Below are 17,152 nucleotides of genomic sequence, written 5' to 3' on the forward strand. Positions count from 1 at the left end.
ATAAGATGAATAAGTTCTGGGGATCTAAAAATACATCATGCTGATTATAGTTAATAATGGGCTTCCCTGGTGGTTCAGATGGTAAAGAATCTGCATGCAACGCAGGAGGCCTGGGTTTGATCCCTGGGTTGGGAAGATCCCCTGGAGGAGGGCATGGCAACCGACTCCAGGATTCTTACCTGGAGAATCCCCATGGACAGAGGAGCTTGGCGGGCTACAGTCCATGGGTTTGCAGAGTCAGACATGATTGAGCGACTAAGTACAGCACAGCATGGCACATAGTTAATAATACTGAATTGCGTATTTGAAAGTTGCTAAGAGTACATCTTAAATATTCTCACAACAACAGAAAAAGAAATGGCAATCCTGTGATGTGAAGGAGGTGTTAACTAACACTATAGTGGTAGTCATTTGCAACTTAAAAGTGTATAAAATTAATTCATACATCTTAAAAAATATACCACGTTATATATCACTTATATCTCAATTAAGCTGGGGGGAAATAAAATGTAATAAGTAAATAAAAACTCTGATGTTTTCTCTTGTGCCTACATGGAAACATAACAAGAACCCAAGTGCATTTTTGTCTTATTTTGTAATAAATCCAAACATCTTTTTAAAAATTTCCTAAATTGTATCCATATTATTTTAGATATATATTTTACATATTTAAATTTTTATATCAATAAAACATTTTACTTATAATTTAATAATATTTTATTCAAAAATAAACTTTATATTTTCTTATATTAAAACTGGATTATTTGCTTTACAAAAGAGAATTAAAAGACTTCTTTCATTTCACAGCTGTTTCATGGGGAAATATGAAATCAAAATACCAGAGATTTCTCTGACTCATGAGAGTAGGACATCTAGTCCAAAGTATTGTGCTAAAAACTGTAAATGTATCTTCCTGTGTCTTAATAGGATATTCTCAAATTCTATCATAGTGCGAGCTAATTGCAGCACTAATTTAAGACCAATCATTCAGAGTCTTTAAAAAAAGGAATTAAATAATTCAAATGTGTATTTGACTTAATATTTCATCAACAGAACTGTACTTCTGCCTTAAAACTGAATCTCCAGATATGGCTGACCTAGTTGTGTTGCTTCTATTCACCTGGTATTGGCACTAAGAACAGGAGTTTTTTTTAGATGAACTTAGCAATACACACATATGGTACAGAAATACTTGAAGTGTTAAATAACTATTTTGTATCTCGTGGTTTTCCTAGAACAACTGAGTTGACATTTGCATTCATAGTACAAAAACTGAGTAATGTACCTAACAGAAATCAGTGCAGCAACAGTGGTCACTGTACACTTTGATACAACATACAGTAAAAACACTGCCAGTTTCACATAAAAATGCATTTCACAGTAAGTATTAATATAAAATATTAATTTTACCCTTGAGGATACTTTTAACTTAAAAAAATTCTGTGTGGTGAAAAGTATGCATAAAGATTTCTTCTATATACCAAAAAGTGATGACTGTCCAGAGGAAAAGCACTGTGCAACTTGCTGAGCTGCGAGATCAACTAGCCACTGTTTTCATAAACTTACTTGAGAAAAATGCCTGGTGGACAAACAAAGGTTATTCAGACTTGAATATTTGGCACATACTTTTTCTAGATTACAGAAGTGACCTTAGCATACTAAGGAAAACAACTGACGGTATTTGTAACCAATGATAAATTTGAGTTTTTAAGCAGGACTTAGAATCTTGGAAAATTTTGCTTTCACCAATGTGAGCTTTATAGCTTCCCAACACTTAAAAGACATTCCTGATAAAATGAAAATATGTCAATGTTTGGAAGATCTGCATAACTTAATGAACCAATATTTTCCAAATAAACCATGCATGAAGCTACAAAATCCATTAAAAGTGCAAGACAGACCAATGGGTTTTAATGTAATAGTGTGAAAAGCTCATTTACATAATTTCAGAATCCACCTTGCAACTAACCTTTAAAAAACCTCACCATTTTCAACTTTTGGTGAGGTATTCACCTCAAATATCCACAATCTGAGATGGCTATTAAAATATACTAGTGCTTTTTCCAAGTGCATGTCTATGTGAAGCTGGATTTTCTTATGCTTCAACCAAAAAAACACTGCATCAGACTGAATACAAAAATACTGTGAGAACCTAGCTGTCATCTTTTAAGTCAAAAAATAAAGAAGTTTGCAAAAATGTAAAAACAATGTCATTCTTGTTAGACAATTTTTTTTTCTTGGAAAAGGTCAGTTTTTTGTTAAAAAATATGCTATTTGTACTAATATTTAATCAATTTATTGTTATTTTAAAAGGAAATGATAAATATTAAAAAGATTTTTAATTTCAAGTATGGTAAATATTGATAGATAGAACCCACATTTTTAAAAAAGGTCACTGAGATCCTCAATAATTTTTAGGAATATACAGTGGTACTGAGACCAAAACATTTGCAAATTACATTTCCAACATACTGAAGTATTCTAAAAAAAGGAAAACAGAATTGGATGATGAAGTAAAGGGTCATCACTTACAGCAAAAAAGCCTCATTCACAGCATCAAAGAACTCAGGGCAGAGTACTTCCTGAGGTTCATGTCCATGGTAGGTGAGCAGAGCCTCTACTAGTGGTTCAAAATCTGGCAAAGTAAGAAGTGGGACACAGATTCGTGACAGGGACCTTACTCGTTCAGGAGACATCCTATGGAATAAATAAAATGAGCAGTAAGTACCAAAATCTTAGAGCCACACATAGTTAAAGGCATATAAAATCTTCATGCTGAAAGAATTTAATTATTTCTTTGAGTTATTTTTTGATTTTAATTTCTTTGAATTATTTCTTTCATTTCTGAGGTTATAACTACCAATATTCATCACAATTTGCAATTAAAACAAAGACACCTAAAATATTTATTAACTAGCTAAAAGTAACAAAAAAAAATCCATTTGATGTTAACATGAATAACATTTTTTGTTAAAAAATAACTATATTTTACAAAGCAAAAAAATATTTAGTGAGAAGAGTGGCACTATTTTATATGTTTACAAATCTCTTTCCTATATGGTTTGAAAGAAGACAGTGAATTCTTATATTTAGTTGTGCATATTGAGAGTCCCTTGGACTGCAAGGAGATCCAACCAGTCCATTCTGAAGGAGATCAGCCCTGGGTGTTCTTTGGAAGGAATGATGCTGAAGCTGAAGCTCCAGTACTTTGGCCACCTCATTCGAAGAGTTGACTCAATGGAAAAGACTCTGATGCTGGGAGGGATTGGGGGCAGGAGGAGAAGGGGACGACAGAGGATGAGATGGCTGGATGGCATCACTGACTCGATGGACGTGAGTCTGAGTGAACTCCGGGAGTTGGTGATGGACAGGGAGGCCTGGCATGCTGCGATTCATGGGGTCGCAAAGAGTCGGACACGACTGAGCGACTGATCTGATCTAATTTATTGCAATACATTATTTCGGTTGAATTACATGGAGTCTAGTCCCACATAGATATGCATCAGTCAGCTTTAAAAGGCAGGAGTGTTATAATAGACTCTTCACACAATTATACATATTCTTGTTTGACAATACACTAAAATTCATCAAGTGCTGTTCACACTCATTCCTGAAAATCTGTCTAGGAACACAAGTGGAGCTGCCTGCCAGAGGTCTAGAGGGTTGGTGATGGGTTATCTCTACCATGAGAAAGGCTGACATTATCCACAAATTACTGGTCAAGCATTACCCTGAAAGCTGAATCAACCTGATATCAAATTTGATACAGAGATCAGCATTACCCTGATGTCTGTATCAAAAAGTTAAAAACAAAAAATAAGCTTTTCTTACTTTTGATTTCTTTGTCCTTTTGTATTATATTCTAGCAGAACTACTCAGCTCAATCTTTGGAATCATTGTTATTTAGCTTTATCTTCTATTCAGCCAACTTATTGACTCCCCCCCTCAAATGTCTCCTCTTTAGGAAAAAAAAACAAACCATTCCTATTTCAAGGATTTAATAAGTTTCTCTTCTTAAGATAATTAATAGTTGTTTTTCACTGGCTCAGTCATGTCTGCCTCTTTGCAACCCCATGGACTACAGCATGTTAGGCTTCCCTGTCCTTCACTATCTCCCAGAGTTTGCTCAAACTCATGTCCATTGAGTTGGTGATGCCATCCAACCATCTCATTCTCTATTGCACCCTTCTCCTCCTGCCCTCAATCTTTCCCAGCATCAAGGTCTTTTCCAATTAGTTGGCTTTTCGCATCAGGAGATCAAAGTACTGGAGCTTCAGCTTCAGCATCAGGCCTTCCAATGAATATTCAGAGTTGATTTCCTTTAGGCTAATTAAAGAATAATGAGATAATTATTCTTTTTTTTATTAAAAAATCCAATCACTTATCCTTGTAAATGTATATATTGGTATATTTGCATTTTCCGTTTGTTACATTTGGTTCATTTTTCCTTATGGTGTCAATTTTCATGAATATCTGGTGGTTTTCACTTGTTCTTTCTGGAATTTGGGATTCCACATTAGCCTCTCCATGAATGCTCTGTTCAGTGTAGTTGCCCTCCAGCGCTAGGGGGCAGGGTCAGGGATGTGGTGCTGGCTGCGGTTGCCAATAAATTGCATTCTGGGCACTAGAGCACCCCCCAGACTGCTGGGCGTTGATAGCCATTTGATACTTATTCTCTTTCAAAGGCTCCTGTCCCTCCTATTTGCTGGAAACAGGACACTGTTGTCTCTATTCTGGGGCTAGCGGGTGAGGAGGAGGAGTGGATGAGGGACTGGCCAGCTGGCTGCTATTCCTGCAGTACTAACAAGGACTACTATCTTGTTGGCTGCCATCTACCCTCCTATTTCTTGAATCTACCCTAAAAAAAAATGCTCTTACAAACTTCTGGGGATGTGATATTTACCTTAAAAATATGCCCCTACCTACCACTCTAAGCTTCTCTCATAATTTGAGGGTCATCAAAAGCCCCCTCTCGTTCTCGTGGTATTATGTATTTAATTGTTAAAATTATAGAAGTTGGGAGTATAAAGTAAACACTAGGACATTCAGGTGCTTAGTTCATCACTTGATTTCATTTTTTACATTACATTTTCATGTTAATCTTCTGGCTAAATCTAGAGTTCCTACTCGTCATAGGTTATGCACATTAATCTTCAGGATTTTTCCAAGTTTTCTATATCAGAGGTACTCAAAGTACAGGTCTAGAAATCAGCAGCAGCAGCATCTCTAGAAGTGAGGCCAAGGAATCTGTTTACATTTTTCCAGGGTAATCTTCTGCACACTAAAGTTTGAGAAACACTGCTCTACTCTTTAAAAGTCTCCAGAATTAGTTATCAATCTCTAAAAATCAACTGAATACTTTAATTGCATATAAGGTTTACATTATTATTAGTTTCTTATAAATTATTAGTTTAGCTGTATTATTTACTTGATAACAGCAAAATTCTCATAGAGACAATTTTTTGTCTAACTACACAATGATTAAAAAAAAAAGTCAACAAAAGAGTCCAACATGCAGTACTTGGGTGCAATCTCAAAAATGACAGAAGGATCTCAGTTCATTTCCAAGGCAAATCATTCAACATCATAGTAGTCCAATTCTATGCCCCAACCACTGATACTGAAGAAGCTGAAGTTCACTGGTTCTATAAACCTAAAAGATCTTCTGGATCTAACACCAAAAAAAGATGCCCTTTTCATCATAGGGGATTGGAATACAAAAGTCAAGAGATATTGGGAATAACAGACAAGTTTGACCTTGGAGTACAAAATGAAGCAGGGCAAAGGCTAACAGCTTTGTCAAGAGAACACACTGGCCATAGTAAGCACCCTTTTCCAACAACCCAAGAGACGACTCTACACCCAGATACCACCAGATGGTCAATACTGAAATCAGATTGATTATGTTCTTTGCAGCCAAAGATGAAGAAGCTCTATACAGTCAGCAAAAACAAGACCTGGAGCTGACTGTGGCTCAGATCATGAGCTCCTTATTGTAAGATTCAGACTTAAATTGAAAAAAGTAAGGAAAACCACTAGGCCATTCACGTATGACCTAAAATCAAATCCGTTATGATTAACAGTGAAGTTGGTGCACAGATTTGAGAGATTAGACTCAGTAAACAGAGTGCCTGAACAACTGTGGATGGAGGTTTGTAATACTGTGCAAGGGGTGGTGACCAAAACTATCCCAAAGATAAAGAGATGCAAGAAGACAAAGCGGTTGTCTGAGGAGGCTTTACGAACAGCTGAGGAAAGAAGAGAAGTGAAAGGCAAGGGAGAAAGGGAAAGATATATCCAGCTGAATGCAGAGGTCTAAAGAATAGCAAGGGGAGATAAGAAGGCCTTCTTAAATAAACAATGCAAAGAATAGAGGAAAACAATAGAATGAGAATGATTAGATATCTCTTCTAGAATACTGGGAGATATCAAAGTATTATTTCATGCAACGATGGGTACAATAAAGGACAGAAACAGTAAGGACCTAATAGATGCAGAAGAGATAAAGAAGAGGTGGTAAGAATATACAGAAGAACTGTACAAAATGATCTTAATGACCCAGATAACCACGATGGTTTGGTCACTCACCTACAGCCAGACATCCTGGTGTGTGAAGTCAAGTGGATCTTAGGAAGCATTACCACAAACAAAGCTAGTGGAAGTGATGGAATTCCAGCTGAGCTACTTAAAATTCTAAAAGACAATGCTGTTAAAGTGCTGCACTCGATAATGTCAGCAAATGTGGAAAACTCAAGAATGGCAACAGGACTGGCAACGGTCAACATTCATTCCAATCCCAAAAAGGCAATGCCAAAGAATGTTCAAACTACTGTACAGTTTTGCTCATTTCACAACACAGAGTACTAACCATTATACAATCATGGCCAATCACTCATTTCACATGCTAACAAGTTTATGTTCAAAATCCTTCAAGCAAGGCTTCAGCAGTACATGATCAAAAACTTCCAGATGTACAAGCTTGGTTTCAAAGAGGCAGAAGAACAAGAGATCAAACTGCCAACATTTGCTGGATCATAGAGAAAGCAAGGGAATTCCAGAAAAATATCCACTTCTGCTTCATTGACTACACTAAAGCCTTTGACTGTGTGAATCACAACAAACCATGGAAAATCCATAAAGAAATGAAAATACCAGACCACCCTACTTTACCTCCTGAGAAACCTATATGTAGGTCAAGAAGCAACATTTATAACTAGACATGGAACAACAGACTGGTTAAAAATTAGGAAAGTATGAGAAGATTACATACTGTCACCTTGCTTATTTAACTTCTATGCAGAGTATATCATGCAAAATACCAGGCTGGATGAATCACCAACTGGAATCAAGATTGCCAAGAGAATTATCAACAACCTCAGATATACAGATGACACTACTCTAATGGCAGAAAGCAAAGAAGAACTAAAGAGCCTCTTGATGAGGGTGAAAGAGGAGAGTGAAAATGCTGGCTTAAAACTCAACATTCAAAAGACTAAGATCATGGCATCCAGTCCCATCACTTCATGGCAAATAAACTGGGAAAAAGTGGAAACAATGACAGATTTTCTTGGGCTCTAAAATCACTGCAGATGGTGACTGCAGCCATGAAATTAAAAGGCACTTGTTCCTTGGAAGAAAAGCTATGATTAACCTAGATAGCATATTAAAAAGCAGAGACATCACATTGCCAACAAAGGTCCATTTAGTCAAAGCTATGGTTTTTCCAGTAGTCATATACAGATGTGAGAGTTATCTTATAAAGAAGGGTGAGCACTGAAGAATCGATGCTTTTCAAACTGTGCTGGAAAAGACTCTTTGAGATTCCCTTGGATTGCAAGGAGATCAAACCAGTTAATCCTTAAGGGAATCAATCCTGAATATTCATTGGAAGGACCGATGCTAAAGCTGAAGCTCCAATGCTTTGGGCACCTGATTCGAAGAGACGACTCACTGGAAAAGACCCCAATGCTGTGAAAAATTGAAGAGAAAAGGAGAAAGAGAGAGCAGATGAGATAGCATTATTGACTCAATGGAAATTAATTTGAGCAAACTCTAGGAGACAGCAGAGGATAGAGGAGTCTGGCGTGCTGCAGTCCATGGAGTTGCCAACAGTCGGAGATGATTTTCCAACTGAACAACAATAACACAATGATATCTTCTCATTGTGAACAGTTTGTCTTTTCTCCTTAAATATTCACCCATTTTAAAACTCACTTCTTGTTCTTTACCACTTTTCCAAATGGCTGAGGTCTCTCAACAGCATTTATCTTCCACAGTGCTCTATCATCTTTCTCTAACTCACCATCCAGATTGTTTTAGACCTAAAATTAATTCGTGTGTTTTTGAGTCTATAATCTACATTGTTAACAAAAAGATATATTTACCTTGAGTTGTAAATACCTTAAACTCTTGGAATATATGAGCTTACTGGTTAGGATAAGAAAAGAGAAAGCTACTGTGTTTGTGTGTGATGGAAGCTGCTTCTTTTGTGTGTATATTTTGCACAGCAGCTAGCAGAATATTTTGCACAGAATAAAGGCTCCATGAAAGTTTGAGAAATTGCAAAATATGCCTGGGCATTACATGCACTCATAATAAATCCAGAATTCTGAAATACAGGAGGAGTACATGATGCTCTTGTCTCTATAGCCTTACCAATCAGTTCTCTTCTCTAAAAGACCTATAAGTACAACTTTTCTCTCATTATCTTAAAAAAAAGGAGAGTCAGAGACTATTATTGGTCACTGAGTGGGTAAAAAAGATGACCTCAGCACCAAGGGCATTTATCAAGAATTGACACTTACAGGCTGCAGATTATATCTCCTAATTAGGCTGGAAAAAGTCCAAGATAATTTTCCTGAAAAATTCTAACGTCTCAGATAACTGAGGTAGCTCTTGATTCTACCAAAATGCAGACAGACCAAATGATAATCTTCCAAAGTGCTCACAGCCTTCTTTTACTGGAGTGTGGAGATTTAACTTCAACCAGACTTATGCAATATTTTCCAGACTGGATTATACTAAGCATTAGGTCTTGACTGATTGCCAGAGCAGCACTTCCAAACGATTTTTGCACAAGAATTCAACTGCAGAAGAATCAATGGTAACCATACACTGCTAGAGATATCCTTCCCATGTGGGTGCACTGCACTTTCCAAACCATCTGCAGCAAACCACAGAAATACAAGCTGAACTGATGATGCTCAGAAAGTCCAGAATGTTGCTCCTTCTAGACAGTTTATAGCAAAGAACAAGAGAGATTTTAAACATTCTGTCATTAGATTGTTGATTTTAGTTGGTGGCAAGTGAAACTCTATTTAAAGCACTATGACAAGATCATTTATCAGACCTCTAAAAATAATGCAAAAGGAAATTCCAAATAGGTTTTCCTATTTTTTTCCTTTTGTTCCACTGACAATTTATGCACTGAAGTTATTAATTTCTATATTTTCTATAGGCTTTGAGAATTGTTTTGAAATGAACTTTAAACATTCAAGTGGCAAGAAGAAAGAAAATAGAAACCCTCTATAAAAAAACAAATCCCAGAAAAAAGCAGTGTAGCACTGTTTATGAGGGATTTAAGTTAAGAGTCTTTGAGTTGCTTTAACATTTGAAGCCATATTAGCAGAAGGAAAGTAATGATAAAACCCAAGTTTCATAAATAATAGGAATGAATATCTGGATTCAAATGTACCAGAAAGTAGTTTTCCCACAATGCTATATTCAAATTCAAATCTTTTTATTTTTAAATTTTAAAAATATACAGATAACTTCAGACACAGAGTAGGAAAAACTTACATATTATTGTGATACATATTTTAATTATTATAAATAACTTATGACGGTAACAACTATAATGGCTCCAGCATGTTTGGCAGCTCTCTCAAATATCATGATGCCATTCCACTAACTAATTTCACAAAATCAGTTTCTGCTCAAGACAAGAGAACACACTTTGGCAGAATTCACTAGAGAATTGTAGACTTAAGAGTTCTGAGTCTCACACAAGCTTTCAGGGACCCAGGTTCTTTTCTGGTGGTAGAACCAAACTTTCTGGTTTTAGGTCTTAAAAGCAGGATTTTCAAAACTCATAAAGAGACTCAAAAAGTATGTTGGGCATCAAATTCCTTTTTAAATTCAGCTTTCTGGTAAGAATAACAACCTAACCCAAGAGACAGAATTTCTCTAAAATTTCAATGCTTTCAGAAAAATATCCACAAGAAATTTCTGTTGAAATCTAGAATTCTTTCTAAAAGGAAAAAAAAAAAAAAAAAAACCTCATAGAAAATATCATTCTAGAGAGCAAATAAGGAATGTATCAGATGTGTCAGTGTCTAGAGGACATTCTATTAGCATAGGCAGTGTCTCTTTAATTTTTTGATTCTTTTTAAAATATTTAGTAGCATTCTCCAGTGAAGTTATCTGGTCCAAGACTTTTCTTTGTTGAGGAGGATTTTGATTACTGATTCTATCTCCTTACTAGTATAGATTTATCCAGATTTTTAAATTTATAATTTGGTATATCAATAAAAATTTATCCATTTTTTGTTGGTGTATAAAGGTCTATAATCTGTCTTATGATCCTTTCTATTTTTACGGCATCAGTTGTAACATCTCCTCTTTCATTTCTGGTATTTATTATTTGAATATTCTGTTTTTGTTAGTCTAGCTAAGGGGTTGTCAATTTTGTTGATCTTTAAAAAAACCAAACCTTTTTTCTGTTTTTCTATTCTCTAGTTTATCTCTATTATAATCTTAATTTTTTTCATTCTTTCTGAATCCTTGGGTTTAGTACATTCTTTTACTAGCTCCTTGAGGTATAAAGTTAGGTTACTGATTAGAGGTATCTCTTCTTTTTTAATGAAGGCATTTATCACTATATACATCCCTCTTAGTACTGCTTTTCCTACATCTTATAATTTTTGGTATACTGTGTTTTTGTTTTCATCTGTCTCAAGATATTCTTCAATTTCCCTTGTGATGTCTTCTCTGATATATTAATTGTTCAATAGTGTATTGTTTAATTTGCACATATTTGTGAATTTCCCGATTTTCCTATTATTGATTTTTAGTTGTGTACTGTCATGGTTAGAAAGATGTTTGGTATGATTTCAATCTTAAATTTGTTAGAACTTGTTTTGTGGCCTAATATATGATCTATCCTGGAGAATTTCTATGTGTGCTTGAGAAGAATGTACATTCTGCTATTATAGAGTGTCCTAAATATAACTATAAGGTCCTATTCATCTTTGATGTTTTTCAAATCCTCTGTTTCTTTATTGACCTTTGGTCTGGTTGATCTATACATTACTGAAAATGGGGCATTGAAATTTCCTATTATTACTGTGCTGCTTTCTAGTTTTCCCTTCAATCAATATTTGCTTCATATATTTTGGTGCTTTACTGTTAGGTGCATATGTATTTTAAAATGTTTTATCTTCTGAGAGAACTGATCCCCTTTCCCATTATATAACGTCCTTCTTTGTTTCTTGAAACAGTTTTTGACTTTGTCTAATAAAAGTATGGCCACCCCTGCTCTCTTGTGGCTACCATTTGCATGGAATACCTTTTTTCACCCTTTCACTTTCAGCTTTTATATATATCCTTACACCTAAAATGAGTTTCTTGTAGAAAGCATATAGTTGGCCTTATTTTTTTAGCCAATTAGTCACTCTATGGTTTTTGATTGGAGATTTTAATGCATTTACAGTTAAAGTAATTACAGTAAGTCCCCCTACATATGAACTTACAAGTTGTGAATTTTTGAAGATATGAATGTGCGTTCACATATTTAATCATGTTAGTTCACATGCCTGGCATATATTGTCACGTTCACGCATCCTTTACAAGGGGTTGTGCTTTTGTGTACTTTGCTGTAGAGTACTATTTTTGTGCAACACGAGGAGCTTACTAATGAAGACCAGATGGAACTGGAGGACCAGAGAAAGGATGAAGAGAGACAAAATGAAGAAGTAACTGAAGAACCAAAGAGATTCATGACAGGAAATGGCAAGGGGATTTTCTTTATTTTAGGAGGCACTGTTAGCTTTTGAGGCACAGGACCCAAATGCAGAATGGAACGTGATGGCTATAGCAGTTGATCAGAATGCAGCCCAGTGTATTCTATATCATTCTGTGTCATCTGGGATGAGCAAAAAAGAGCTGCTACCTAGACATCATTGGGTCATTTTTTCAACAGGGTAGATAGAATTGAATCCAGCAAGGAACCAGAACATGTGCCATCAATGTCTGGCATGAGTGAAATTGCAGCTTGCCTTCCATCTCCTATTGCTGATGATCTTTTAGCTCTACCATCTCCCAGCCTCCTCTCCCTATCCAGTCAGTAACTCTTCTTGCCTGTTTACTCAGTGCCAGCCCCTGTATACCAGCTATTGCACTGGACTACTGTACTTTTCAAGGTACTCTGCTATAAGATTAAAAATGCTTCCTTTATATTGTTTTTTACATATTACTTGTATGAAACATATCATAAACCTATTATAGTGTTAGCTGGCTAACTCTCTTGGCCTTAGGAACAAACTAGATTTATGAACACACTCTCAGAACAGACCTCATTCACAAGTAGGGGACTTCCTGTACTAATAGAGAAGGACTTACTATTGTCATTTCGCCGTTTTCTGTATGTCTTTGGTTATTCTGTCCCTATTCTTCCCACTTGCTGCCTTTCTTTGTATAGTTGAAAAAAATTTTTTTGGTAGGGATATGCTTTGATTTCCTTCTCAATTTCCTTTATGCAACTTCTATAGGTATTCTCTGTGTTGTTACCATGGGGATAACATTAACTATCTTACAGTTACAGCAATTTATTTTATTTTTTATCTTTTCTTAAATTGGGATATAGCTGATATATAATATCATATAAGTTTCAGGTGTACATAATTTTTAAAAGTTAGACTCCATTTATAGTTACTATAAAATATTGGCTATATTCCTTGTGTTGTATAATATATCCTTACAGCTTTTTTAAAATTTATTTTTAAATAGAGGATAATTGCTTTACAGTGTTGTGCTGGTTTCTGCCTTACAACAGTGTGAATCAGCCACAAGTATACATATATCCTCTAGCTCATGAACTTCCTTCCCACCCGCTATCCTACCCCTTTAGGTTGTAGCTTATTTATTTTATACATAATAGCTGCTGCTGCGGCGGCTAGTACCTCTTAATCGCTACCCTTAGCTTGCCTCTCCCTATCTTCCTTCTCCTCACTAGGAACTACTAGTTTGTTCTCTATATCTGTGAGTCTGTTTCCTTTTTGTTATACCTACTAGTTTGTCTTATTATTTAGATTCCACATATAAGTGATATCATACAAGTATTTGTGTTTCTCTGTCTGACTTGTTTCACTTAGCACAACACCCTCCAGGTCCATTCATATTGTTGTAAGTGGCAAAACTTTGCTGTTTTTTTGTGGCTGAGTAGTATTCCATTCTGTGTGTGTGTGTGTGTACTATCTATTTTAAACTGACAACTTCAGTTGTAGGAAAAAAAATCTTTACTTCTTTGTATCTCCTCGCTGTGCTTTATGATTTTGATGTCATAAGTTACATCGTGCAATACTTTTTATCCATTAACATGGTTTTACAGTTATCATTTTTTAATGATTTTTATATTTTAAGTTAGGAGCCTGGTAGGCTGCAATCCAAGAGGTCGCTAAGAGTCGAATACAACTGAGCGCCTTCACTTTCACTTTTCACTTTCATGCATTGGAGAAGGAAATGGAAACCCACTCCAGTGTTCTTGCCTGGAGAATCCCAGGGACGGGGGAGCCTGGTGGGCTGCCGTCTATGGGGTCGCACAGAGTCGGACACGACTGAAGTGACCTAGCAGCATTACAGTATTACATGATTTTATATTTGTTTATATATTTACTCTACCAGAGAATTTTGTATGTTGGGATGCTCTTGTGTTGCTGTCTAGAGTTCCTTTGTTTTCAACTTGAAAAACTCCCTTTAACGATTCTTCTAGGAAGTTTAGTGGTGATGAACTCCTTCAGCTTTTGCTCATCTGGGAAGGTCTTAATTTCTCTTTCATACCAAGGACAGTTGGCAGAATATAATCATCTCAGTTGGTAGGTTTTTCTTTTTTAGCACTTTGAATGTATCATCCCACTCCCTTCTGGACTTAATGTTTCTACAGAATAATGTACTAATAATCTTTATGTGAGTTTCCTTGAATGTGATTTGTTTTTTCTTACTGTTGTCAATATTCTCTTTCTTTGACTTTTTTGCCCCTCCAACCTCCTTTCTTTAACTTTTGACAGTTTGATTGTAACATTTCTCAGATGGGCCTTTTCAGTTTATCTTGTCAAAGGTCTTTAATTTGGGTGTCCAATTCCTTCCTCATATTTGATAAGCTCTTTACGTTTTTCTTTCTTCTTCTGGCACTCTCACAATGTGTATAACTGGTCCATTTCATGGTGTCCCATTAGTTTTTAGGCTTAACTTTTATGTATTAATTTTTCTTTATATTTTCCTAATTTAATAATTTCAAAAAACATGTCTTCCAGTAGCTTGATCAAGTCTGTTGAACCATTTTAGTGAATTTCTAAATTCAGTTGCTGTATTCTTCAGCTGCAGAATATCTGCTTGGTTGTTCATCAATAACTTCTATTCTCTTTGCTGGTGGTCCCATTTGGTTCATGCATCATTTTTTAAAATTTTGTTCAGTTGTTTATCTGTATTCTATTGCAGTGCATTGAAGTTTTTTTTAGAATGATCATTTTGAATAATCAGCTAATTCATAGACTTCCATTTCTTTAAGGTAGGTTTGTAGAGATTCCTTTTATTCCTTTGATTGGGCCATGTTTTCCTGTTTCTTTGTGTGTCTTATTATTTTTTTGTTGTGTTTTTTGAATTTGAAGAGTCACCTCTCCTGGTCTTTATGGACTGGTTCTATACAGGGGAAGATTTTTAATCAATCTGTCTAGAGAACCTGGGGGGCCTTCAAACATTTTCTGGGGATGCATCTTCTCTATGTTTGTGTACATAATTTCCCAATTAGAGAGCTCTGAGTTTCTTTTTCAAGAGTTTCTTATCTCTTTCTCCCTCTAGTGTTTATCTGTGGTACCACAGATTCTCTGATGGTACAACAAGCTACTAAGCTCTTTTGTTCTCTGTAGCCCCTCAGGCATCCAAAGTATACTCCTTCCCTTACTGCCTCAGGTCAGGGGAGACAGAAACTAATCTCTAAGGTAGTCCAGGGTAGCCCCTTTAAAGGAGGAGGCGATGGCACCCCACTCCAGTACTCTTGCCTGGAGAGTCCCATGGACGGAGGAGCCTGGTGGGCTGCAGTCCATGGGGTCGCTAGGAGTCGGACACGACTGAGCGACTTCACTTTCACTTTTACTTTCATGCATTGGAGAAGGAAATGGCAGTCCACTCCAGTGTTCTTGCCTGGAGAGTCCCAGGGACGGCGGAGCCTGGTGGGCTGCTGTCTATGGGGTCCCACTGAAGCGACTTAGCAGCAGCAGCCCCTTTAAAAGCTGAAACATTGTATGTACATTCTACTCTTCTCCCTAGCCCCCACCCGAAAAGAGAAATTGTGAGTTGGGTACTTTGTCCTAATCATGTTAACCTCAGCCGGCCTCTGTCTGTGGCACTGCCAGTTCTCTGTTGCTACAAAAATCAGCTAAGCACTGTTTAACTCTCCATGGTCTCCAGCCATTAAAAGTATGCTGGTTTCCTGTCAGTGGTCAGAGTTAGGAAAGACAGATGGCAGTTCCTCAGGTAGTCTCCCAAAAGTTAGAACATTGGACACATGCCATTCTTTCTTTCCCAAGGTAGAAGCTTCAACCTAGATTTTTTTCCTTCCAATCCCCCAAGCCTGAAAAGCTTAGGGGAGGGGCTACTGTGGTTGATATGAAATGGCTTTCTTACATGTTTCAATATGGTTATGCTTGGTTTTGAGCTTGCCAGGGGTACTTCATAATTGATTTCTGAATTTCTTACAAAGGCTCTTTGGATCATACACTACTATTAAATTAGTGCTTCTGTGGGGAAACAAGACTTATGCTTCCTATTCTGCTATCTTGCTGACATCACTCCTTAAGAATTTTTAAAATGTTTATTATTTTTTCAGTTTTCTTCTTTCAGTAATGACCTGCTTATATCTTGTCCATTTCCATACTGGAGTGTTTGCCTTATGATTAATTTGCAGGAAGCATTTCTATAGTCTGCACACTAATCCTTTGTCTGTTTTATAAACTGCAAATACCTTCTAAATCTGGCTGTTCTTTTCTATTTATTTAATAGCTTCTTGTTATTGCTTCTATTTATTCTTACTGAATTCTAAGAAATCATCAACTTTACCTATGGTGGGAGTTTGGTGTAGAGTATAAATACACATTGCATCCTACTGACTTTTTAAATCCCCTTCAGTAATTTTTAATTCTATTACTTCAAAGATCCATTATTCAACATTCACCTCAAGGCTAAATCAAAGTCTTTACCTGATGTATAAATGATGGTAAGTGCTTTCCACACACCCTATGGGCACTTGATCTTATTTTTTAAGGTGTACTTTATATACCACAAAATGTACCTGTTTAAAATGTAGAATTCAAAAGATTTTATTGAATTATGAATTTATTGACTTGGATAACCACCATCATCATCATCCACTTTCAGGACATTTCCATCACCTCAAGATCTTTTGTGCTCATTTGCAGGAAACCCCTCTACCTACCTCTGGTCCCAGGCAACAAATACTCTATTTTCTGTCTCTCTATTATGATTTATCTATTCTGGACATTCTACAAATATGGACCCATACAGTATGTGGCCTTTCATGATTGGCTTAAGTATAATGTTTTGTTTTTAATAATTTAGATTATTTATTTATGGCTGCACTGGGTTTTCATTGGCGCATGCGGGCTTTCTCTAGTTGCGGAGAGTGTGGGCTACTCTTCATTGCGGGCCCCAGAGCACACAGATTTCAGCAGTTGCGGCACACAGGCTTAGTTGCTCTTAAGCATGTGGAATCTTCCTGGACCAAGTATAGAACCCGTGTCCTCTGCATCGGCAGGCGGATTCTTATCCACCACACCGCCTGGGAAGTCCAAGCATGTTTTTGATGTTAACACATACTGCAGCAGGAATCAGAAGACTGGTCCTTTTTCACTGAGGAATAGCA

The 17,152-nt window shown here is 36.4% G+C and overlaps 1 protein-coding gene across 19 annotated transcripts in view; it reads right to left on the reverse strand.

Moving 5' to 3' along the window:
• Positions 1-17,152, reverse strand: part of FANCC (FA complementation group C) — a 347,288-nt gene that overhangs the window by 79,188 nt on the left and 250,948 nt on the right. For all 19 annotated transcript variants that reach the window (XM_061426131.1, XM_061426130.1, XM_061426127.1 and 16 more), the window contains one exon: positions 2,533-2,697. In XM_061426131.1, coding sequence (XP_061282115.1) covers positions 2,533-2,697 — 165 coding nt within the window. The remainder of the gene's footprint in view (positions 1-2,532; positions 2,698-17,152) is intronic.

Source organism: Bos javanicus, chromosome 8, assembly GCF_032452875.1.
Source record: "Bos javanicus breed banteng chromosome 8, ARS-OSU_banteng_1.0, whole genome shotgun sequence".
Taxonomy (NCBI): domain Eukaryota; kingdom Metazoa; phylum Chordata; class Mammalia; order Artiodactyla; family Bovidae; genus Bos; species Bos javanicus.